Source organism: Kogia breviceps, chromosome 18 (assembly GCF_026419965.1).
Source record: "Kogia breviceps isolate mKogBre1 chromosome 18, mKogBre1 haplotype 1, whole genome shotgun sequence".
NCBI lineage: Eukaryota > Metazoa > Chordata > Mammalia > Artiodactyla > Physeteridae > Kogia > Kogia breviceps.
The window spans coordinates 44434339-44460386 of NC_081327.1; the positions used below are offsets into that span (position 1 = coordinate 44434339).

Consider the following 26048-nt stretch of genomic DNA (forward strand, 5'->3'; position numbering starts at 1 on the left):
TCTTCATCGCGGTGCACGGGCTTCTCATCATGGTGGCTTCTCTTGTTGCAGAGCACGGGCTCTAGGCGCATGGGCTTCAGTAGTTGTGGCACACAGGCTCAGTAGTGGTGGCTCGCGGGCTCTAGAGCGCAGGCTCAGCAGTTGTGGTGCACGGGCTTAGTTGCGCTGCAGCATGTGGGATCTTCCCGGACCAGGGCTCGAACCCATGTCCCCTGCATTGGCAGGCGGATTCTTAACCACTGCGCCACTGGGGAAGCCCCCAATTAGGCATTTCAGGCCATTATGTTTTCTCTAGACATGAGAGAGCTCATTCCCCAAACCTCATTACTAGCCCTGAGAAATTTAGATCAAATTCGTCCCTCATCTATGTTCAAACTCATCCTTAGATCCCATGCAGCTCAATAGGCTTGGGAGGCAAACAAATGCCTTCCTATTTGGGGGGTTGGGGGCTGAAACAGATGTCTCCAAAGTGGAAAGGCTGTTTTGCAGAACACAGTCCTCTATACTCATCATGGGTTCTCAGCTCCCCGAATTCCCCATGTTTCATAACTGAATGTACTGCCACTTGCATCCCTGAACTCTGGTGCCAGCCACCTGAACGCTTCAATAGGAGATGTTCCATTGCTCTCTAAACCTCACTCAGCACTGGGTCAGAGTTTTATTTATTTATTTTAAAGTTCAGGAGTTTATTAGGGAAATATGAAAGCTTAAGACACCCCAAGTGACAGAAAGAAAACTCTGAATATGTCCCTTTTCAAGCCAAGTGGAGGCCTGGCCTTGACCTTCCCAAAAGGACAAGAAACTGGTGGGTTAGCAACAACATCCTCTAGCAGCCACCTCACCAGGGCTCCTCAGCCAGGAATGCTTCCCACCCCTGGCCAAAGTTGGGGAGGAGACAGACTATTTATAGAAGCAATGCAGAGGCAATGAGAGCTGTAAGGAAAGGCCGAGAGAGAGAGAGAGAGAGAGAGAGAGAGAGAGAGAGAGAGAGAGAGAGAGGTGGGGAGGACCTGGACAGAGTCCCAGGCTTTTTGCTCTTAGCGCCTCAGATGTGTTGACAAGTAGTTGTACAAAGTGTTACTGAAGAGGTAAAGTGCCTAATGTTGTTTCTGAGAGTTCCCCTGGACTCCTCCCCACATGGCACATCACACTGCTGGGTGTACCTGGCAGAGCCCAAAGGTCACATTTTTGAAATAAAAAAAAACAAGAATAAGCCCTGTTGTTCTTTAAGGAAAGAGGAAGGGGCTGAAGACTGCTGGGGCCTTTCCCACGAGGCCTTTTCCTTCTGTAAAAGCAACTTCCCAGCAGCAGCATGACCCAGTTATAGGTGACGGTCTCACCATTTGTCACCGTCGCTTCATTCAGTGTACTCTATTCTCTGTTCAAGAGCCGTCTAGATCTTAAATAAGATCCTGAGATTTCCATGTGGCTAGTCTCTTTCCTTGTCTTGGGATGGGTGACTCTTTTGGAGATGGAAAAGCAAGCAGCTCTGTACTCCAGCATCCCACAGAGATGGTTCCTAAGGAAGTTGGTAACTTTAAGACAATTCAGGTAGAGGCTGAAATCTCAGAGGGGAAATCAGAGATGGTCGAGTCTATCACTGTCTCTCCCCCTCACTGGCCCTCTTCACTCTGTTTGCACCCTCACCTACTGCCCTGGCCTTATTTTCAATGTTGGGGAAATTTTCATAGTTTTGGAAGATTTGGAGAGGCAAGAAGCATTTGCCTGGGAGATTCTAGGCTCTCGAGGAGGGTCTAGAGTGGCTTGGGTTTAGGTATTAGAATAAATTCACTCCTTTAAAGCCCATATAAATTAACATCAAAGACCCAGCTGGCAAAGGTGCCTACTCAAGCATCTCAGGTGGTGGTGCAGCCCAAGAGCTGCTCGGCGGAATGGAGTGTGAGAATTCCCATCTGACATCAAGGGAGCTCTGTGAAGTGAGGACCATGTCAAAAGTGGGCATGGGAACAAAAGGAAAGATGAAATAATGGTATCTCTCAGAATTGAATAAAGTGAAATGTTTGGAAAGTCAGGACCCTGAGGTTCACGGAGTTCCAGACATACATAGACCTTCCTATTCCTTCCAACCTGAGGACAGCACCTGTGTCAGGAGTAAGTGCTTAGATACTTGTCATGTGCTGAAAAGTCAGCTGTCTTGGAGCAAGAAGGCAAAGAGAGCTGCTGCCCAGGGCAGGGTGTACCATTGTCAGGCTGGCTGTGGAAGAGTTACGCAGAGTCAACTGATAAACATACAGAATCCCAGCCTCTCCTGGGAGATTCCATTTCCAGCAGATCTGAGGCAGGGCATGGCAAAACACATCTTTAACAGGTGATTCTGATACACAAACTAGATTTGGGGAATCCTGCAAAGATTGGGGGAAACAACTTTTCTTGTTAGGGGAGGTGACCAGGAAGAGCTGAAGAGCACCGCTCATATTATAACCGAGGTCCTCTGGCTGAGGCATGAGATTAAAAGAACTCCAGAACCTAGGGTGATACATCTGGTATTATTATAGCTTACGCTGCACACAAGAAAAAGGCTTAGCTGCTAGCTGTCTACTTTGTACAAATTCTTAAGAGGGCAGTGTATCGATCAGTATTGATCAGTTGAGACTTAGTCCATCATCTGAACCAAACACTGTCTTAACAGTTTTTTCTATGTGCGGGTGATAGATAATAACAAAAGTATTTTTAAAAAATCTATAAAGATGAGAATATATATATTTATATATATATGTATAACTGAATCACTTTGCAATACACCTGAAACCAACACAACATTGTGAATCAACTATGTTTCGATAAAAGCTTTTTAAAAATTAAAAAATAAAATATTCTAGTCAAAAAAATCTGTAAAGATGTTCAGGCTGTTAGTTAGGATCCCATAAGAATGAGCATTTACTACGAAGTAATTAGAGAGCATGAAAAGGTACACTCCAAACAGAATCTTATTTTGGAATTTTAGTGTTAACAGATGGCAGCTTCACAGGTTAAAACAGGAAAACACTGGGGGGAACTGATGTCCAAATTGGGCCCGGCCATCCCGTGAACGTAAAAGCTTCCTCTGTTGTGCAGAGATTTGGTTCCCCATTTGTGGGAACCGATAGCTGCGATGGTCAGGCTCACAGGTGCGTGTCCAACCCTGTTGCCCATTCTCTTGTTGAATCCCCGGGGAGCTCTGAGGGCTCAGGGCTCACATCCCTGTTGAATGTGCTGCTGGGCTATTTGGTGGGAGACCCATTTCCCTGGTTTTTCCTGTCTCTCTCCTTTCCCACTGGGCAAGATGTGGACAGAAGAGATTATGGATTTACTCCAGTGATACTGCACGGTGCCACATAGGCCCCGGACCACAAAGTCTCTGAGGTATACATAGGTGAGAAGGCCAAGAAGAGAATAAAGACATCGCTTCTGTTTTGTTGGTGGAGTATGCCCCTCACATAAGGTTCCTAAGTCTCTTCTCTAGATATGAGCAGAGACGCAAAGATTTCCCGACTTGAGCAGGTTTGGGCACAACTCACGCTCCCGCGTACACTGACACACGCGGTCAAGGCTCAGAAGCTGCCCCTGGTTAACGTGGCTGAAGCTGGTGCCAGGTGGAGACAGAGCCTCCTCAGCCCTCTCGGTAGGCTTGCCCAGCGGGGCCCCAGGTAGACAGAAGGTTCAGCGACAGGTTTTTCTGCCCTTGCTCAGATGTGACAGGGTGGTAGCCCAGCAAAGCCATGGTTTTCCTGCAGACTTTCTGAAGCCGAGAAACCTTTTCATAAGGCAAGGACCAGCGCCAGGCCTGAGAGACATTGAGGGCGTTCCTGGCATTTGTGTGGAAGGCATGCTGCCCCGTGCCCTTGCCTCGAGTGATGTTGTGCACCCAGGTCTGGAGCTGGGGCAAGAATTTCAAGCCTGCATATTCATACATTCGGGCAGTCTGGGCCAGGGGGTCCCGGACCAGGTCCTCATAGCGCACGAGCAAGTAGCGCTGCCTCAGGGCTTTGGGCAAGGACTGCACAGCCTTGTAGATCTCCAGCTGGCTTTGGCAGATGACTTGCATCGCATAGTAGGGTTGATCCTCCTTTCTGAGTTTCTGTAGATGCTGCCCCATCACGATGTGGCTGTCAGTCATGAGTTCCTGCGTGGTGTGTTCTCGGGAACGGAACACCGCCCGGGGGTCCCGGACCAGGTGCACAATGTGCAGGTTGAGGGAAGGGTCTCTCAGCAGCGGGTAGAGCACCTGCAGGTTGAAGAAACGTACCTCCTTGAGCACCACGTGGCTGTAAGTGCGGCAGGCCTTCTCCACCACCTCAAAGGGCTCTTGATGGCACAGAAGCCTACAGTCAGCCTGGGGTATGATCTGATCTCGCGGGAAGATGTTGCAGGCAGGTGGAGAACACAGGGCCCGGCTGCCTTCCCACTGGAAGAGGCTGGACTGTTTTCGGGGGCCAGGTTTCATGTAGGCATCAAAGACGCTCATGTCACACAGAAAGACAGCCCGTATGAGATCCCGCACTGCCATATGCAACCTCTGGGCAGTACTTTGTGTGAAGGTCATCCAGACGTGCCAGGCAGGCTCCATCAGGTAGAAGACATCTGGGTGCTGTCCAAAAAGCTGCCCTACGAAAGAGGAGCCAGAGCGCCACGAAGACAGGATGAGCACGTGCATGTTCGCGGGCTTGGGTTCTTCCTTCATCTGCAGGGGGTTGAAGTTGTGGGAGTACAGAAGGATGAATAGAACAAAGACAGCCATCTGGGAAGCCAGGAACAGTAGTAGCTTCATTTGGGGGGGCGGTTTCATGCTGAAGTAGAAGACCTTCAAGGAACAAGCGGAGGGGCTATGTTAGGCTAATGTCTTGGTATCTGACTTCCATCCCCTTTCTAGCCGAAGCTACTTTCTCCCTGACCCGCACCAAGGGGCAACATAGAATGCTGGAGCCTTCTTGCAATGAATTGCACAAATCCTTCTCCAAATTAATTCCTGTCCCTTGCAGTTAGTGTGTCAATAAGCTCTATTGCTTTTTAAGCTCTTTCTTTTTAGGCTCTTTACTTCTTCCCTCCTGGTCCTTCTTGTCCATGCAGCTACAAAAATGTGTGAACTCAGCCATATTTCATGAATATAGGGAAAACAGGTTCACCCTGGTGACACACATGTCTTCACACAGGCCATGTGGGCAAAGCTTAACCACAGTCTGAGTCAAGTTTTGGTTGAATGCCCCATGATTCCTTCAGAAACTATGGGCGATAAGCTGACTTGTGAGGAACTGCCTTGAGGCCCGCCCCCACACCCCCATCTTGAGGGATAGTGCCGAGGCCATTTCTCACTACCCTCCTTCATCTCAGTTAAGCACAGGACTTTCAATACCCTGAAGGATACGCTGCAGACTGTGAAACTGCTTGGCTTTGGTTTGGAGTCGTCTCCTCAGTGGCAAAGTGCCCATGGCGCCTATCATCTGATCCCCTCTGATTTGGTCTCATCCTGTGGGACTAGGGACATGAGGAGCTGACCCAATGCTGTCCTCGTGTCTGTGTATGTAATAAACTATCTGAATCTATTTGGGTTGAATCGTAGTTGCCTTAGCAGCCAACTTTATGAAACTGTGGCAAGCCAACCTAAGAGCTGCAATAGTGATTCTGTGGCCTGTTAGCCACTGTGCTTCTGCTTGGGGTAATGTTTGACCACTTGACACAACTTAGTCAGGGTTGCTCAGTACAGTTGGGCATGTTGTATACTGCCCAACCCTAGGAAATGCCACTTCATCAAGAATTTAAGATATTTATTATTTAACAAAATGTCTGGTAGGTGACAGTTAAGTATCTGGGTTCAGTAGGATAAATACATTAGGATGGTTTTCCAGTTCTTAGATGTTAAATGTCTAGAGAAAGGAATTTCACTGTGTAATTTACACTAAGGCTCAAACAGACTGGTGGCACCGCTGGACTCACTCCCTTCACACCAGGGCTTTGTGTGAAAAGACCACTGTTCCCAGTGCCATGCTAGAATATTATTCCAGGGGAGCTCTTAACTCTCTTTATGGGTTGAGATGACTCTGGATCATTTTGGGTGACTTCCTGGCATAAATAACTATTGAGAGATATAATAGATATTTCACATAGTGTAATGTAAAATGTTAACAGTAGCAAGATGCTAATTTGCATATCACTCTATACTCAAGAAATCCTTCCTTCAAGCTTTGATAAAGAAGAGAAAATATGTTTCTAGACAATAATTGCAGCTGGGTTTAGCATATGCTATTCTCCTGGTGATAGGTCTCATCACCAATTTTTTTTTTTTAAGTTTTGAATAGCTAATAGTCACATGGTTCAAATTGTTTTTAAGAGTATCATTATCATGGACATTAAATCAGACTCAGAATTTAAAAGAAGGGCTTCCTAAGATTCCACATTCAGTAAGGGAATAAGGACAGTGCTTGCCAGCCTGTAGCCTAGCCTGTCACACTCCAGGTCTTTAACATATTGAATGTTAGGTGAGGGGAAATCCTATGACAACAGTTATGTCTCTGGAGGAGACCTATAGTCATAAATTAGAAAATTTCTAGAGCTATTTGTAAACAGGCGTAATGACATACTTTTTAAAAGGGTCATAGAATTTTTCTAGGGGAAAGAACACCTAAGAATTTTACCAGCTGCCGAATCAATCTCTTCTCTATTTACTGACAGCTAGTATTTATCTACGAGCTGGTGTTTTATCATCACTATACAGTGAAATATATTCTTCCAACACCTGTCCTCCATCTGCCTATTTCCCAGCTTGCCCCCAAACAGCAACTGGGTTCATTTTTTAATGTGTCCTTTCAGTTGCTTTATGCGTACACAAGAAAATTCCGATGTATATGTAGTCTTAATTTTTCCCCTTTTTATAACACAAGAAGTTGCAGGTTATCCACACTGTGCTGCAACTTGCTTTGTTAACTTAACAGTATGCCTTGGAGAGCTTTCCATGGGAGTACATAAAACGTTTCCTCATTCCTTTTTACCACTGTGTAGAATTTTATTGTATAGAGGTACCACAATTTATTTAACCAGTGTCCACACTGATGAGCTTTTGGGTTGTTTCCAGTCTTTTGCCATTTCAAAAATTTCAATAATGACCTTTATGTTCATACATCATTATATAAGTATGTAAGCTTACTCCCCAGAAGTGGGATTGCTGAATCAAAGAGTATGGGTATGTGTACCTTTGGTATCTGTTGTCCAGACAGCCTTCATACTGGTCATAAACCATTCTGTGTATCTAGAAGTCCAGAGATTCTAGAGAGTAAATTTTAGAGGAGGAATTGGGCAGTCACAGATGTGACTCTTGGAGTTTATAGCTTGCTTCCTGAAGAGGTAGAGCATGCTTGGCCAGCCCATGGGCTTCCCTTGGAAGTCCCCTGAACCTTCTAGGAAGTGTGTAATGACTTCAACCAAACCTTGAGTGGCGATGGCCCAGAAACCCCTCTCTTTCATTCATTACAACAATGCATTTCCTCCACATGTGCCAAAAGATCCAGTGAGGATCATCTCTCCTAGGTGCCAAAAACCCACTTTGCTGTATGCCAGGAAAATGTCGATGAATGGCAATCCTTGTCCTGGCCCTGAAGGTCAGAATGGGGCCAGCTAAGATACGTTCCTATTCTTTTAAACTTGAGCCCAAGAGGAAATGATTAGAAACTAAGCCATTTTTGACAATGGCTCAAGAATACCCACCCCCCAGCCCCGCAGGTATTGAGGAGACGACTAGCAAGAGCTCTTCTCCCAAAGGCAGTGTGAGTAAGAGGAAAAGTTTGGAACAAAGATAGGAAATAATGGAGCAAAAGAGAGAGGAAAGAACTTGACCTGTGTACAATTATAAGGATAGAATTTTATATGCAGAGCCTATAATCGGCTCAGGAAAAAGCTAACATTTCCTAGGGACTAGCAACGTAGACCTTACAGAAGTCCGTCCTCCGTCCCCCTCTCTGACTTTGGGCCTGCTCAGTGTTTGCTCCGAGCCCTCCTTGCCTGCCAATGGCTCCTGGCCTCATGCCCATTCTCTCCCGGAGCTGGAGCCTGGCCTTTGAACTCATCCCCAGTTGTCCTCAGGCTTTAATTGACCACGGTTCTCAGGAATTCCCAAGGAAACCCTCCGACTTCTTTCTCTGCTTTTTCTTTCGGCGAGCAATTTCCCTGGCCAGAAGGAAAGTATGCTTTTGTAAAGTGAGTCCCATCTGCTGTCACTGGGATCTAGACACAACCTGGATCTAAGCAACCCATGATGGGGCTGATGAGAACAGTCAGGGAACACTTTAGGGTGTGTCTCAGGGAAAGCTTATCTCTGCTTTCCCTGGAATCAGTGGTAGAGGTGGCTCCAGGAAGAGAAGGAAACTCAAGGCTTTTCATGGCAGGTTCCTCTATTCTAGCCGTCACCTCTCCCCAGCTGTCCTATATTAACCTCCTCTGTAGTCCTTGGGGTCGGGAAGCATTCATGAGCGGTCTGTAACAAGACTTCCACCTTCCTGAGTGTTCTTTTTTAGCTGTTTGATTGCATGCTTGAACCTGCCCTCCCTGTTACGTAATCCTGAATGTGTTAGCCTGGTCTTCTTCGTCCTCTCATTTCTCCCCCTGAGCTCTCCCCCTCATCCACCGCTGCCTTGAAAAACATCCCGAAAGGGTGGTAGTGACGCAGCACCTACTTCAGGCACAGGGGCCATGAGGCACCAGGATGGGAGACCTCGCCCAGCAGCCTGATTCCAGAGGGCTGCATTCTAGATGACCCTCAAGGCCATATCGTGGGGCCTATTCGAAACAAAATAATGAGTTCTGAGGAAAAACACAAACATACATCAATTTAAGAGCCCTGGATTCCAGCCGCTGACAAATTTCTAATTTATATTTCCCAGTGAGATTATGCCCCCCAAACCAGAAATTAGAGAAGGCAGAAGACATTCGCACAGAGAGAGAGGAGAGCTGGATCGGGGAGACCTGCATCCACACATATAGCTGCAGAACCTGGAAACCTGTGAGGTAAGCACCTGGGCAAAGGGTATCCACGCAATAACAAGCTCTAACTAGACTGAAGGGTCTTTGCAATTTCTGTGTCTCTAGTAACAACGACAGTGCCTGGCGTCTAGTAGGGGCTCAAGAAACATCTATTGAATGAATGACTGAATGAACAAACATTTGTAGTGTGTTTTTTTACTATTTGAGGTGCCCTCATTGACCTGAGTAAGGAAAGCAGGACAAGATATTTTTTTATTTTGCACATGTAAAAGTATTTAACTTCCAATTAGAAGTTCCAGACTTAGCCAGAGCCTTACAAGATAGAAAGAAGTCTCTTCTACCTTGGCTGACTCACTGGTCTCAAATTTAATCTTATTTTACGTCTGAACAGCTCTCCACAACTTTGAAAGCCCTTTTAGCCACGGTAATGACAACAGTCCGATTAAATATATAGAACAGTGATGAGCCACACCTCTGTGTTTCAGAATAAGTGAACTTTAAATAATTGTCTCAACGATAGAAATAGCCCTGCCTGATCAGACCCGGATCTTTTGGGTCCCAGGTCTGAGAATTCAGTTATCACACTAAATCTTACCTGAGCTAGAGAAAATCTGTAGCTCCCAGCACCTCCGGTCCCCACTCCCCAACACCTGAGCAGAGGAGAAGCTGCAAGAAGTACAGAGACTGAGGTCCCGAAGCCAGTATCTGAATGAGTAAAACACGTCAGGGGGACTAGCTACAAAAATATACATCAGAATAGCCCTACTCACATTCTAGACTCTTTCTTACTCTTTTAGGGATAGAGCGGGGAGGGAGAGGGGAGCTGCTGGCAGGCAGCTTGTGCTTTTTGGGGAAGATTATCCTGGTGATTCTGATTCAACCCCCCACCAACACCTCCCCTCCGCCATCGCCCAGAAAATTCCCAGCTTACTTGCCCCAGGTTGTCTGATACTCTGCTCCAAGAACCTGGGAATAATGGCCCTGCTTTGGAGGTGTAGAGAAAATTCTCTCCTTACCTTGTTAATGGCTTAGGCTTCCCCACTGCTCTAAAGGCTCACTGCTAGCCAAGCTGTGCAGCTTTTCTCCTCTGACTCACCAACTCTCCTATCAGCTCCCTCCTCCTCCTTGCATACTGCATAACCATCCCTACTCAGAGCAAATTCCACTGCCTTCTGTCTCTGGCAAAAAATTACCCACCTTCCAAGACAGGGTTAAGAAAGCATCGCTCCCAGAGAGACTTGATATTAGCAGCTTTAACCCTGAGATACTCAAGGGGTGGGGAGACTCTGCTTGAATGGGCGGGGCCCGGAGAAGCAAAGGAGGAAGCATTCTCTCCCACCACTGGGAGGCGATCCTGGAATGTAGATCCCTTGAAGGCAGCGGAATAGGTTAACTACCTTAGGGCAAAGTGGAAAAAGAAAAGGGACCCCAGAACCTTGCTCTTATCTCTGCTGCAAAAAGAGGAGAAAACCTGGAAGCGATTTCTGGATTCCACCTTCCTGCTCACTCCACTGGATTTAGGGAGAACACATTTTTTTTGGCCTCTGTGTCTTATTCAACATCTTCACTCTTCTTGCAGGAGGTAGTAACTAGAGGTACTACGTAGATGTAATAACTCATTTTATGGGAGGACACATATGTATTGGCATTTAGTTGGGGTACGGGAAAAGAAATTTCCCCCTCAAGAAAAAAAGAAACAAGTTATCATGAAAAATAATATCTTCTTACTAGCTGTATGTACTTGGGCAAATCACACAACTACTCTGAGGTACTTTACATGATTGTTGTGAGTGTAAAACAATAGGTGAATTTTTATTAAAAAAATTTTTTTTTAATCATTATTATATTTTGCAGTACGCGGGCCCCTCACTGCTGTGGCCTCTCCCGTTGTGGAGCACAGGCTCCGGACGCGCAGGCCCAGCGGCCACAGCTAACGGGCCCAGCCGCTCCAGGGCACGCGGGATCCTCTCAGACCAGGGCACGAACCCGCGTCCCCTGCATCGGCAGGCGGAATCCCAACCACTGTGCCACCAGGGAAGCCCATATTTTTTATTTATTTATTTTTAAATTTTATTTTTATTTACTTATTTTTGGCTGCGTTGGGTCTTTGCTGCTGTGCGCGGGCTTTCTCTGGTTATGGTGAGTGGGGGCTAGTCTTTGGTGTGGTGCACGATCTTCTCATTGCGGTGGCTTCTCTTGTTGTGGAGCACAAGCTCTAGGCGTGTGGGATTAGTTGCTCCACGGCACATGGGATCTTCCCAGACCAGGGCTCGAACCTCTGTCCCCTGCATTGGCAGGTGGATTCTTAACCACTGCTCCACCAGGGAAGTCCCAATAGGTGAATTTAAAAATATATATATTTTTTAATTGAAGTGTAGTTGATTTACAATGTTGTGGCAATCTCTGCTCTATGGCAAAGTGACTCAGTTTAGGTGAATTTTTTATTCAATTAAATTAAACTTAGGGCTTCCCTGGTGGCACAGTGGTTGGGAGTCCACCTGCCAATGCAGGGGACATGGGTTCAAGCCCTGGCCCAGAAAGATCCCACATGCCACAGAGGAACTAAGCCCGTGAGCCACAACTACTGAGCCTGCACTCTAGAGGCCGCGCTCTAGAGCCCATGCTCCACAACAAGAGAAGCCACCACAATGAGAAGCCCACGTACTGCAACAAAGAGTAGCCCCCGCTCGCCACAACTAGAGAAGCCCGCGCGCACGCAGCAACGAAAACCCAACACAGCCAAAAAACGAAAAAAACTTAAACTTAAAAAACTCAGTCACCCAAGTTATTAATAAATTAATATTAATTAATTAGTTAATTACAAATCATTAATTCAATTTGTTAAATAAATTGAATAAAAATTATTTTAAAAAACCATGACCCCCCCCCTCCCAATGCATAGGAACCACAGACATTTTTCTCTGAAAGGGTCCGGGAGGTGGCAAGCATTTGGTGGTTCTTATACCTTTCTGCAAAAGCAATGTCAGTGACCTCAGAGTTTGGGCAATAATTTCTTTTGCTTCCTTATTTTTAAAACTGGTGTGTTTACAGGTGTTTATTAAAAATGGGTTTTAGGGGCTTCCCTGGTGGCGCAGTGGTTGAGAGTCCACCTGCTGATGCAGGGGACACGGGTTCGTGCCCCGATCCGGGAAGATCCCACATGCCGCAGAGCGGCTGGGCCCGTGAGCCATGGCCGCTGAGCCTGTGAGCCATGGCCGCTGAGCCTGTGCATCCAGAGCCTGTGCTCCACGACGGGAGAGGCCACAGCAGTGAGAGGCCCGCGTACCACACACACAAAAAAAGGGTTTTAGTTGCCATTTACAAAATATTCCAAAAAGAAAAGAAATTATAAAATGTCCAAAAATAACTAAATAAAGAATGCTTCAGGAAGTTACAGGCTTGTCATCATGGCCTGTTATCTATCTATTTATTTATTTATTTATTTCTGGCTGTGTTGGGTCTTCGTTTCTGTGCATGGGCCCTCTCCAGTTGCGGAGAGTGGGGGCCACTCTTCATCGCGTTGCCTGGACCTCTCACTGTCGCAGCCTCTCCCATTGTGGAGCACAAGCTCCAGATGCGCAGGCTCAGTAGTTGTGGCTCACGGGCCCAGTTGCTCCGCGGCATGTGGGATACCCCCAGACCAGGGCTTGAACCCATGTCCCCTGCACCAGCAGGCAGACTCTCAACCACTGCGCCACCAGGGAAGTCCTGGCCTGTTATCTAATCATAGACACTAAGTACAGTCGGCTCTCCTTATCCCTAGGTTCTACATCAGAGGATTCAAACAACCTCGAATGAAAATATTTGGAAAAAAATTCTTTTCCAGTAAGTTCCAAATAGCAAAACTGGAATTTGCCAGGCGTAGGCAATTATTAATATAGCATTTACAGTGTATTTACAACTATTTACATAGCATTTACATTGTATTACAAGTAATCTCGAGATGATTTAAAGTATACAGGAGGATGTGTATAGGTTATATGCATATACTACACCATTTTATATAAGGGACTTGAGCATGGTATCAGCGAGGGTCCTGGAACCAATTCCCTTGCGGATACGGAGGAAGGGATGATTGTACAGGCGAAAATATGCAGATCGCTAAAGGGAAGTCTTCAGGTCAAAGGCCAGATTATATAAAGCAGCACACCAGAATTCCCAAGCCTTGAGTCAGCCACGAAAAATAGGCTGTATAGCTTCCAGGACACTGATTAATTCAGAAACCATTCGATAAATGTTTGCTCCCTTTCATAGAGAGGGGAGATCCAGAAGAGAAGTCACCTATAGGGTAGCACAGGCACAAACTGACTTCTCTTTAGTGGGCGGCAAAGAGCCTCTTACACTGTATATTCTTGGACTATGTCAGGTAGTCATAGATTCAGCCACTGGATTTGTCACGTTATTAATTTCATAATCACTGTGTAATTCACAAAGACCTTTATATAGTCCTTTCTTCCTGGAGGTGAGTTTATTGTTGGAATTAAATGAACTGTCACTCCCTGGGGAAAATAGAACCAATGTTCCACTTGGCTCATCTTGACTATGAGGAAGGAAAAAAACGATGAGGAAACTCTTTACAACATGTACAGGAATAAAGGTAAATTGTGGTGGAGTGTAAAAGTGACTGATTTTGGAGTCAGACATCTGGGAAAGTCATTCCACCTCTCTGAGCCCTAGAATATCACTGTAAAATAAGGTGTAAAATATATGTTCACCTAATGGAATTCTTGTGAATGTTAGGATTGGATTCATGCATATAACACCCCTAACACAATATTATGACAATAATGAGTTTAAAAGTGGTAGTTATTATAGCATCATAATAACACCTCTTTTTTTCTTTCTCAGCTGTTGGCTTATTTTCCAAGGCCTTGAAAGAGAGAGAACAGGCAGAGTTGTGTGAGTTCTGGGATAATCTAGGCAGTATATTTGCCGGTTTCTGTCAGCTGAGCCCCCTAAGGCCTTATCATAAGCACAAATAACCAGACTTGTGGTGGTGCCTTGTATTGATTTCAGTCGTGTGGCCTTCTCTCCTTTCCTGTTTCTCTCTAGTAGGTAGAAGAGAAATTTCTCTTCCTCTAAGTGACTCCATTGCAGAGATGTAAATTGAAGAGCAAAACTGGGCATTTGGTAGTTCTGCTTTTATTCTTACTATAAAAGTAATACTTGTTAATTATAAAAAATTTGAAAAATACAAAATGTATAAAGAAGACAACACAAATCGCTTTACATTTTTCTGCCAAGAGAAGAGCATCATTGATCATTTTTCCCATGCCTGCAGAAATCTGTATAATTGGGATCACACTGAAAATATAGTTTTGTATTTATTTTTCCTTAGTCTTTAAAACATTTTAAATTATGAAATTAAAATTAAGGTATAAAGGTACAATTTAACAAATAATATAAAGGAACTACCACTCCAAAAAAAAAAAACCCCAAAAAACAGAACATTGCCAAAGCTGCCTCAGTATCCCTTCACTCTCACGTCCTCCCCCTTCCCTCATCATTCAGAGGTGACCACTTCCAAGGTACGCAGCTCCTTATTCTTCCATATAGTTTATCACCTTAAGCAATGCAATTGAATTTTCCCCAATTTGACCTCTTTCTAGGTAGAATTATAGCACACGTATTCTTTTGAGATTTGCTTTTCTCATTTCACTTTATCCTTGTAAGTTTCATCACATTGTTACGTACAGTTATGGGTTTTTTTTAATTACTGTGTAATATTCCATGTGTAAATACGCCACAATTTGTTCATGCTCATGTTAATGGACATTTGAGTTGTTCATAGTTTGGAGCTATGACTGAATATTCTTGACATGTCTCCTGGCACACGTTTATACGGTGTCTCTAATGGAGGCTGGGTCGTGGGGGTTAGATCTGCTTTTTTCACTCACATTATATTGTGAGCATTTACCCATCTCAACACATATTTATGGGAGACATTACTTTGAATGGATTTATCATATGCCAGTATTCCAGGATTCTATTGACAGACGTTTAGATTGTTTCCAATTTTTCCTTATTGCATTTGCATATAATTCTGTGACTGGGTCGAACATTTTTATCACTACTTCCATCCTCAAATTCAATCACAGTCTGTTCGGGTTCTTCTTCCAAGAATTCTTCTGAGCTCTCTGATGATCGTGCAGTAGACTCCAATTTGTTCATTGAAGCTGTAGGTGAAGTCTGGGGAGTCTTTTCATCTTCCCCTTGGGAACTACTAAATGCAGAATCCTGAAACCGTTTTCTAATCTTTGGCCGCTTTGGATGACTACTTCGAGTACGAGTGGAAACAGGTGTTTTATCGTGACCTTCAGAAGTGCTTGCAAAGGCATCTTTTAGAGAATCAATAGTTAGCTGCATCTCACTACACAGACTGTCTTCAGCTCCTGCTTCATAGTCTGGAACAGATGCAAGACCATATTCTCCAGACACAGGTCTTTTAGCTTCATTTTGAGAAACTGCCGTAATTTTAAATGTTTCTGTTTGTAATGCTCTGGTGATTGGTATTCTCTGGTACCAGTGTCCAACACCTTCAACTTCCCAAAGCAGTTCATGGTCTCCTGGATATTTTTCAAAGTACTGGTTGCAAGCTATGTACATGAGAGAGGTCAGTGGATACCACAAGCCAAGTGCGTCTTCTGTGAAGGGATCAACAAAGTCCTCCAGCATATGAAGCCCAAAGTCTTTGCCTCTATATTTCTTTCTTACGAACATTTTATCAAGAATTGGCAGTTGGTAGCTTTGGGTAAGAAACGAGGCACATACGCTTCCTGTAGGCTTACCAGCCTCTCCTTTCTTCCACAGAATCTTAGCATAATCAGTACTGCTATGACACAGGAATGGGATCTCATTTCTCTCCATTTCCTGCTTTCTGTAAATAATTTGATTCAGAACATACAGAACCCCTCTCTCCCCAAGAGTTCTCACCTGCTTAAGTCCCTCTCTAGAAGGGACAGATATTTTAACAATATCACCACTGATCAGTAAGGTAAAGTGCCACAGCTGTGAGTGAGTCCTAGGGTGCAGAAAGAGCAACAACTTTCTGGGTCTGATCTCCACCATAGAGAGGTACAAAAGCCTGCATTTGACAGGCTGATCGGAATCGTAATATTGAGAAGAGAAAAACATTCCGGATTTTCAGGGTCCCCACAACTGAGATCTGACATGTAATCTTCAGCAGAATTTTCCATTTCCTCATGACTGCAATTATCCAGCATATCCACAGGGAATGCCATCCTCTCGGACCCGCCGCCTGAGCCCGGGAAAGGAGGCGGAGCCGCGGGGGTGAATGAAGCCGGCGGCGGCTCGCTGGCAACCCGCGGCCCGGCTCCGGGCCGCGCCGCTCGCGGCTGCTGGGGGGCCGGCACAGCCGCCTGCCCCTCGCCCGGAACGCCCGGCTCCTCCAGTCCCTTTCTTTTTGAGTCTCAGAGAATCTGATGAAAGATAAAGACCTTCTCTCTAGAAAAACGCACATTTGCAAATCATCCAATTTCAAGGGGTCCCAAGTTAAGAATCCTTACAAAAGTCTGCATGCACTTCAGGTGCTTCTCAAACTGTGATTTTGTGGAGACAACTGTCTCCCAGGGACCACACTACACAGCAGAGCTCTGAGCTCCGTCAGTTGCTCTTGGATCTTTACAGTCTGGGGACCCATCTGAATGGTGAAGAAATCCTTGGTCAGCCCCTGAACCAGAGTATGATTTTCTCAAGAGATCAAGAAGGATTTCTATGCTGGTTACACTACCCATCTACCCATTCCTGCTACCTTCACCCAGACCATCACTCCTTGTGTACTAGGATTGGAGTTTCTTAACTGCTGTACTTGGCTACCTGTCTTTCCTGTCCACAGTGACATTAAAAGCGCAGTCCAGCTTTCCTTGCGTTCCTTTTCATGTAGGGTCTCCAGCACTCCTCATTTCACTCAGTATGCATCAGCCTGCATTGTGGATGTGAAGGCATGAAACTTGAGTGACGTTACACTCCCTCCATTGTTCACCAGCCCTGTGTGGCTTACCAAAGCCTGGTGTCAGTCCCAACTAGGGTACTGGCTAAGCGGCTGGGTTTAAAGAATGAATTCTGGAGGACTGAAGCTTTCTGTTTTGGCTAAGCATCTGTAGACTGTAGCAGTTAGTTGGACCTTAGCATCCTAGGGAGCCAAGACCTTCTGAAGAAGTATGCCAGGAAGGGAATCTTGGTTGCTGTAAATCCTGTTATCAAATGGACAGCTGCCTTCAGTAGAACTTACTTGCTTGAGCTGGCCCCTGAGGGAGGGGTGGGGATACCCTGGCAATAGGATAGCCCTTATCTCTGTATTAGAAGTATCTATTTCAATCAACACTGGGAGAACAAACTGGATTAAGGTAGGTCAGTAGGAGGTAAAAGGTAAACATGGTTTTAAGTTTCTTGTTGGTTCTTGCTTGCTTTAGTCTCCTTAACAGGTCAGAGTGGGTGAGAAAATGGGAAATAGAGCCAGGAGTTCCTTGTAGAGCCCAAACTTGTAAATTCTTGGTGGTTCAGGAGCTTAACATTGTTGGATGTTGCCTTACCTGGAATCAGGACAGGATGTGATCTGAGAATTCTGCCTCCAGGCTTTCAAAAATCAATGGAGACTGCTGCAGGTGATCCATGATGGCCCAGTCAAGGAGTTTCTGGGGATGAAATCTGGGGAGAATAAAAGGGTGTCTTCTGTTGGGCTGTATTCCATGTATCACCTTGATCACCAAGGTCTGTCTGTTTTACCCCTGAGTAACTGTCAGATTTGCTCCCTTTCCCTTTATGTCCGTAGCCACTGTCTTTGCTCAGACTCTCAATTTTTCTTGCTTGAATCTCTGCCAACAGCCCCTCAGCTATTCCCTCCACCTCCAGTCCCACCCCTCCAGTCTTTGCTCCACCCTGCAGCTAGAGTGATCTTTCATTGTACAGATTGGATCCCTATCACCTTTCTGCTGGAAATGCTGCGGTGGAGCTCATTATAGGCAAGATGAAAACTTGGCATGCCATTAAGTATTTTTTTCAAGCGCTGTTGTTTCTGTACTCTCCATCATAATCTCCTTCATTGCAGTAAATTCCAGAAATACTTGTTGGGTGTCTCTTACACTCCAGGCACTACTCTAGGCCCTGAAAACAGCAGTGAACAAAACAGGCAAAATTCTCTGTGTCTGTGGAGCTTGCATTCTGTTGGGTGGGGGACAAACACATAAATGTGTGGTATATCAGATTGTGATAAGTGCTATGGAGAAAAATAAGGAAAGAAGAAATTGTGACCAGGGGTGGGGTTGTTCCAATTTTTATTTTTATTTTTAATTTATGTATATATTTATTTATTCATTTTTTTAGTTGTGGCACACAGGATCTTCATTGCAGCATGCAGACTCTTAGTTGCGGCATGTATGTGGGATCTAGTTCCCTGACTGCGAATGAAACCCAGGCCTCCTGCATTGGAAGCACGGAGTCTTAACCACGGGACTGCCAGGGAACTCCATTTTCCAATTTTTAATAGAAGGGTCAGGGAAAGTAACATTTTGGTGAGAACCTAAAGGAGGTGAGGAAAATACCTGAGGAAAGACCATTCTAGGCAAAAGGAGCAGGCAAGTGCAGAGGTGCTAAGCCAGGAATCACAAGGAAAGCAGTGTGACTGATGAGAGTGAGTTAGCAAGGAGAGTATAAGAGAGGAGGTTGCAAGGTAGCAAAGGCAGGATGGGACAGATGGTGTAGGAACGCAGTAGACCTTATTATTTGGAGTTTGACTCTGACTTAGGGTGAAATGGGAAGCTACTGGAGGGTATAAGTTTAGGAATGACATATTCTAAGGGATCATTTGGGTTACAGTGAGGGGAATAAACCATAAGAGGGTCAAGGACAGAAGCTGGGAGGTCAGCTAGGAGGCTAGGCAAGAGACCATTGTCTCGGATCAGGATAGTAGCAGTGGAGGTAGTGGATTCTAAAATATCTATTAAAACATATATTTTAAAGGTAGAGTCAAATAATTCACTGGTGGATCGGATGTGGAAATGAGAGTAAGAGAGGAGTCAAGGCTGACTCAGGTATATGGTTGCCATTTTCAAAAATGGGAAGAATTAGGCTTTGGTGTAGAAATCAAGAATTTGATTTTGGATGTGTTAAGTTCAAGATGCCTGTTGGACAACCAAGTGGGAATGTTGATCAGGCAGTTGGATATACGTATATGCATACATACATAGAATTCAAAGGAGAGGTCTGGGCTGGAAATGTATATGTGAGAATCATCAACATAGAGAGCCACAGGGCTGGATAAGAGCCCTCAGGAAGAGAGAGAAGTTGGAGAGGAGGACAAAAGAAACCAAGGAGTTGCCAGCAAGATAGGAGGAAAACAAAGTGCGTGTGGTGCCAAGAGAAGCAAGTGTTCCGGGGAGAAAGGCGTAATCAGTTGTGTTTAAAGCTTCAGAAAGATTAAGGATAGATATTGACCATTAGATATGGCAATTTGGATGTCATTCATAACCTTGACAAGAGGACATTCTGTGGAGTCATAAGCATGAAAGTCTGATGGGAGGAAAGGTTTGGAGATGGGAAAATAGCCAGTTCTCATTGTCTGAGTGGGAGGAGAAATGGGACTGTAGCTGGAAAGAGAAGTGAGATCAAGAGACAGTTGTTGTTGTTTTTGAAGATGAGAGAAATAACGGCTTGTTTATTTGCTGAGGGAAATGATCCAGAAGAGAGAGGAGAATGGTTGGAGTGATGGAATCAGGTGTACACAAGTGGAGGAGTTGGCGCAAGTTAGGAGCACATACTGTTCATCATTATTGATCGGAGGGAAGGCAGAGTAGATGAGCATGGATGCAGGGAGGTGGAAACCTTGTGCACTTTCTCTTCTTATTTTTATTTTCTCAGTGAACTAGGAGACAAGCTTGTCATCTTAGGATGGGGAAGAAGTTATGAAAAGTTTGCAAAGAGAGGTGAAGGTGTGGAATGGCCATCTGTGAGAATGGGTTAATGACTGTGCTAGGATAATGTAAGTAGAATTGATGAGTGACACTGAAGGCCTTTTTAAGGTGAGTGGTCATAAACTTAAAGTGAGAGCAGTTAGCAGAGGTATGTGAATTTTCCAGTCATGTTCAGCTGCCCACTTGGGCACGCATAGGTGGAGGGTTGGATTTTATTAAGGCATGTGTTCTGTCAGAAAAGTACAGTGAAGCGAGAGAGAAGGGAAAGGGAACCAAGGTTATATTCGAAGGAGTGATTATAATAACGGACCACAGAATCTAAGTGAGATAATAGGCGAAACAAGGACACAAAGGGAATAACTGGGCTACAGTGGACAAACTTTTTGGAGGAGAGGCGGTCAGGGATTTTAGAAATTGGTGTTTTGGAAGCATCATCTATAAGGATACTGAGGTTATATGGGAGCAGGGTTGGGGAGTGATAGTGGCCATATGATGGCAATGAGGGTAGCATGGTCTGGTTAACATCAGAATCAACGCTGGACACTTTTGGGAAGGAGGGAAGCAGAATGGTCTGGAAGCAGCAATAAGGACAAGGAGAAAAAAAAAAAGGACAAAGAGGATACCTATTCCACTGCAAGGTGTGGGAAAAAAACAGCCACCACTTGAGAGGGCTGCAGAGGAATCACTGTCCTCAGAGGAGACCCAGATTTCCTTTAGAGCAAGGAGAAGGAAAATTCAGAGATTTTGAGAAAAGATCCCAACAACCAATTCCTGAGAGTTTCAGGAGGTGAAGAGGGTAGGATATGGGGTTAGAAAACAGAAGGTACAGGACCATTTGGGATGAAATGCACGGGATAATGAATAATCTAGAATCCTGGGGCTTCTTGTGTGACTAGCATAAACCAGGGTAAATGGAATAATGATAACAGATAATGATGGTCCGAAGGCAGATAATGGTGGCCATACTGTGAATACTGAGGAAAGGGAGGTATGAAGGACCTTCCAGGAGTGTCCAAGGTATGCCCATCTTTACTCTTTGCGATGATGAGGTCAGGGGAGGGGTGTTGTCTTATCCAGGGCACCTGAAATGCTAGAAATTTAGAAATGTCATTCTGGAGATAAATAATGTCACCTTTTCTGCAAATGCTGCAAAGCATCTGGAGTCAGCTTGACTGAACACATGGGAGTTTTGATTGAAGGAAGAAAGGGGTGGAGTGGGGAACACTGAACAACAAGGTTATTCTTCAGGGGATTTTACAGGAGTTTCTGGTGCTGCCTCATATGACAAGAAGTCTGGGCATAGTCAGTTGGGGCTCTTAACAGTGGCTCAGGGATGCTGTTAAGTGCCGTCTTTCTGCAGACCTTCAACCTAACACTTATTGCCTTATAGTCATAAGAAGTTTGCTGCACATGTAGATCTCAAATCTAAATTCCAAATGGGAAAGGGGGAAAAGGTTAACAGGCAAAGGGTATATGCATCTATGAGGCAAAAATGTGGAAGTACTTACAATAGCTCATGTAGATTGCTCTGTTTAAAGCATCTTCTTTATTCCCTAACTAACTTCCATCTTCTCTTTCAATATTCTACTCAAGTCAACATCACCTTCTTGGAGAAAAAATTCCTCATCTCCCTAGGCTGAGTTAGGTGCCCCTGGTGTGTGTGTTCAGAGCCTGTGATAGATTGCAATGTCAACTCCAATTCTTCCATCTCTGTATCCATGCCCTGTGCCATATAACTCTGATTCTGGTCTCAGTCGTGCAACTTGCTTTAACCAATGGGATATTTTAAAGCAAAAGTTTAACAATCATCAAGAGCATGCTCTTCCTCTCGTGTCTAAGCCAGTGCCATGAGAACATACCTGCTGGAGGATGAGTGACACATGAAACAGAGCTAGATCAACATGGTGAGGCCATCCTAGATCAGCCAGCAGCACCTAATCCCCAGACACTTCATTGAGCCCAACCAAGATCAGCAGGACTGCCGAGGCAACGAAATTAACAGTTACTGTTTCATCCACTAAAGTTATGTGGTTGGTTGCTACTTAGCATTATTATGGCACTGGATCATTGACACAGAGCCCCTTGGGTATAGCTCTGCTACATGCCTTAGCCCTGTCTCCTGAACTAATGTTAGGGAGCTCCCTTAGGACATGACACTTTTATTTGTGTACATCTGTCACCTAGCACAGTGTCTGGCACCTAGAAGGTGCACAGTGAAATCTTGTGAATGAAATGAAAGGAATGAATGAATGAACCTTTGTTCAGCCTTTACAAAGGGCCTTACTTCTTTGTGCACAACAGGTGCAAAATTCCCCATAGTTAAACAGTGTAATCAAATGGACGCACCCACAGAAAACCTGGTTCAACAAGATATGTGAAGCTACAGTATATAGTGAACACTCATCACAGATTACAGCTTTTTTCTACCTCAAGTACAATGGCTATTTCTTAAACATTGGGCAGTCTATTTTACATTTTATTATGTTGTATAGATCTGTTTAAAGATAATCTAAATACTGTAAGTATACTTTAAAGGTTAGAGTGTAAATGGATATGACTCAGTCTAGATATCTTTACTATTATCTTCAGTACACAATACCAAACCATTGTTAACTACTGATATTTCCTAAATCATGTCAAGAAACTTGCATGGCTTAGGAAAAAAAAGTATTTGTGTTAATATAAAAAAAGAAAAAGAGGGAACTTCCACTAGGGGTCTACGGAGGAAAATACGGTATCTAGTAGCCTAGTCAGGTATGGGGGTTGGGAGAAAGGCAAGAATATTACCCTTATGAAAGGTCAGCAACAATCACATGGTATTGCATGTTTTGGGGACACCGAGCAAACTAGTTTTGCCTAAGAAGAGAATTTCTACAGAGAAATAGTAAAAAAAAAAAAAAAAAAAAGTCTGGGCGTGGTAGGGCAGGATGGAGCCCAGTCGTGGAAATCCTTGACTATAACGTTAGGGGCATTTTAACATTATATTTTACTCAGCAGAGGATAGTTAACTTTTGAGCAAGGGAGTGACATAATGAAGGGTTGGGTCAATCTTAGCTGCTAAATTCTAGCAGCATGGTGTGGGATGGTTTTTGCAAAAATATGGCTAATAGTTATATCAAATAATTTAATACAAAAATACTATTATGCAGATTATGTTCCCGTTTATCTTTTTTATTAATTAATCAATTTATTTATTTTTGGCTGCATTGGGTCTTCGTTGCTGCACGTGGGCTTTCTCTAGTTGCCGTGAGCAAGGGCTGCTCTTTGTTGTGGTGCGCGGGCTTCTCATCGCGGTGGCTTCTCTTGTTGTGGAGCACGGGCTCTAGACGCGTGGGCTTCAGTAGTTGTGGCTCGCGGGCTGTAGAGCACAGGCTCAGTAGTTGTGGTGCATGGGTTTAGTTGCTTCGAGGCATGTGGGTTCCTCCTGGACCAAGAATCGAACCTGTATCCCCTGCATTGGCAGGCAGATTCTTAACCACTGTGCCACCAGGGAAGTCCCCCATTTATTTTTAAATCACATCTCTTATTAAAGTCTAGATTTCTGCTGGATGCCCGTGACCAAGGAATTATATTGAAATGAAAAGGTTTGCTCTTCTCTCCCTGACAGTCATTTAGCCTGCTGTTCATTGGGGTTCCATGAATTGTTTTTTCCCCCCTCTGGCTATTGGGTTGTCCCATTTCCTTCTATTTTGCTTTCCATACACTCCCCTGGCCTCTGCTGGTCTAATTCTGTGAAAAACTAATTATAGCCGGGGGTAGAGGTCAGATGTAAGAATGAATGAGACTCCGTGTAACCAAAACCAGAATCAACATCGGAATAAACTATTCTAAGTGCCCTTCTCAAGAGCACATCTCACCTGAGTTGCGGTAGCATTTACCTTTCAGGTGTGAGGATGTCATTTTGTCCTCAAAAAGTGTTTCATAATCCACTAATTATATTTGCTAGGTGGGTGTCACTGTTTTTTATGCAAGTGGAATTTAGGAAAGATAAATACCTTATCCAAAATCTTATGTCATGTTTTCTCTAGAATGTTTTCTCCATTTTGCTCCCATTCCACCTGACACACTCCTTTTAAGCCTTCTAAACTCTGTTCGGACATGCCTTGTCTGTGCAACATTTCCTTACCCCCCTGCTCAGTTCAGTCTCCTCCCTCCCTGCCCCACCGCAATGGTCTCTGGGTTGTACACACTTCTGCAGTTACACACGTTTCTCTACATATCTGTCTCCCCTGGGGGATTACAGGGGTGATGAGGGGGTTGTGGAATCCAAAGCGAGAGAATCTAAAGGCAAAGTGGAAACTTCTGAACTCGGCCAACAGTCTGTGCAAAAGATAAAGGGGAACACCTAAAACCATCCCCAGCTAGATTCACTTCCTTCCTGCTTTAAAATGTTTGGGAAGGGAGTTTTCACAGCCCCCCAGTAGCCGTCAGGGCAGTGCTGTTCACCTCAGGGGCTCCCAGGCCAACTCCCTGTGTTGTTTGCTGAGCACGGCTCGCTTCTCATGCCCCCTTAACCCCTCCTGGGCGCCCCTCGCAGCACAGTTGCTTTTTCTGCTTCACTGCGTTTCCCGCGTGGATGCTCACGCCTCACTTCACTTTGCCCCCCTTTTTCTCACATTTCTGTCGCCCGGGAACTTTGTTTCCTCCTTCTGAGGAGATCTGTCTTCACCGCCGCCTCCTCCTTTACCCACCGCCTCGCCTCCCTCCCAAGCGGGCCTCCCGGGAGAGCCCGGAAAGGGAACTAACTCCTCTGGGCCCCGGGGCATGTTTTCTATTATGCTGTGAATGTTCCTTCTGACTTTTCAAACCTGTAATCAGACAGGCATGAAGTGTAATCAACAGGTGGTGAGGACTGAATGAAAGCACAGTTTATTTAAGGGGCGAGGAGGAAGTCTACATTGGCAGGCCTGCTCTTCCAGCTTCTTCAGGCTCCCTGTGGAAAAACCCACTGGTCGGCCGGCTTAGGGTTGAAACTGGCAGGTGGACCTTGGGAAAGCCGAGTCCTGAAGCTTCACACGCAACCTGTCCTCAGGATGCCGAAAGAACCCCGTACAGGTGTGCTGCTCCCCCGTTGAATTCCTCAGATCTGTAACAAAGCGGGGGCCCAGGTGGCCCCACTACTCCAGCTCTAGGGTATCCTTCCAATAGGTGATGAGAAGGGATGGAGTGGGGAAAAGAAATATTCCAACCTCTCTCTCCTCCCACCCTCTGGTTTCTAATAGGTGCCTCCTGTTGGCTGAACCCCACTGGAAACCAGAAGGCAAAGAAGCCTATTGATGCAGTCCTCAGGGACCAGCCCCCCAGGGACCAGAGCAGGGCTGAGAAGGGCAGAGAATGGATCTGCTGGGGAGAGGGAACATAGAGAAAAGAACCAAGCACAGTCAGTGAGGCTGAGTGGGGCAAGCACAGGGTTGGAGCCTGCTTTTCTTTAAAACTTAGGTATTGCGTCATCCTGGATTTTTTGCAATAATTTTGACTTTTTAAAAATTAAAATATTACTGATTTTTTTAGCGCCTTCCCCTCCCCTGAAATTTTGCACCTGAGGCAAAATTCACCTCACCTTAATCCTGGTCCTGAAGTGGTGCTCTGTGGATTAGGGGGATTATGAGTGGGTCTTATTTTCTCATTTTTGCTCACCTGTATGTTCCAGTTTTTTTTTTTTTCCCAAGTGATCCTATATTTCTCATAAAAACAGTTAAATGCAAGATATCTTCTTTGAAAGTAAGGATCCTTAGTTTGTACAACGCGGAGCAGACTCAGCAGAAAAATCAAATGTTTGTTGGATGAGTAAATAAAAGAATGTGTACGTCAACTCTATTCCCAAATCCTACCTCTTCTCAAAATTCTCACTCAAATGGTACTTCCTCATAAAACATTTCCTTATATCCCAAATCACACTGGCCTACCAAGGCCTACACAGTGTGTCCGTGGCCCACCCCCATCTCTCCATATCCCCCCTTACCTCCTGCCACCCTTCCTCTACACTATATTGGCCCCTACTGCGTGTTGCTCCTGAAACACAGGAAGCAATTCATTACTATTTGTTGAGATTGAGTGTGACCTCTCTCTCTTTTCTATCATTCTTGACATAATCTTTTGTTCTTATAGTTATGCATTTATTTTATCTCCCCTACTCTTAAGTGAGTCAGGCTA

At 45.0% G+C, this 26048-nt stretch overlaps 1 protein-coding gene and 1 pseudogene across 1 annotated transcript; both read right to left on the reverse strand.

The window, feature by feature from the left end:
- Positions 1 to 3610: 3610 nt before the first annotated feature.
- On the reverse strand, positions 3611 to 17541 carry CHST4 (carbohydrate sulfotransferase 4). Its single transcript, XM_059043965.2, has 3 exons — positions 17520 to 17541; positions 9563 to 9633; positions 3611 to 4801 (listed from the first exon to the last, which is right to left on the reverse strand). The coding sequence occupies exon 3, from the start codon at positions 4784 to 4786 to the stop codon at positions 3611 to 3613; it is 1176 nt and encodes a 391-aa protein (XP_058899948.1). The 5' UTR covers positions 4787 to 4801; positions 9563 to 9633; positions 17520 to 17541.
- LOC131744390 (soluble lamin-associated protein of 75 kDa pseudogene) lies at positions 14968 to 16208 on the reverse strand (annotated as a pseudogene).
- Positions 17542 to 26048: the final 8507 nt, after the last annotated feature.

Coding starts and splice junctions, on each gene's coding strand:
- CHST4 (XM_059043965.2), bottom strand. CDS start 4,786: ATGAAACCGCCCCCCCAAATGAAGCTACTACTGTTCCTGGCTTCCCAG.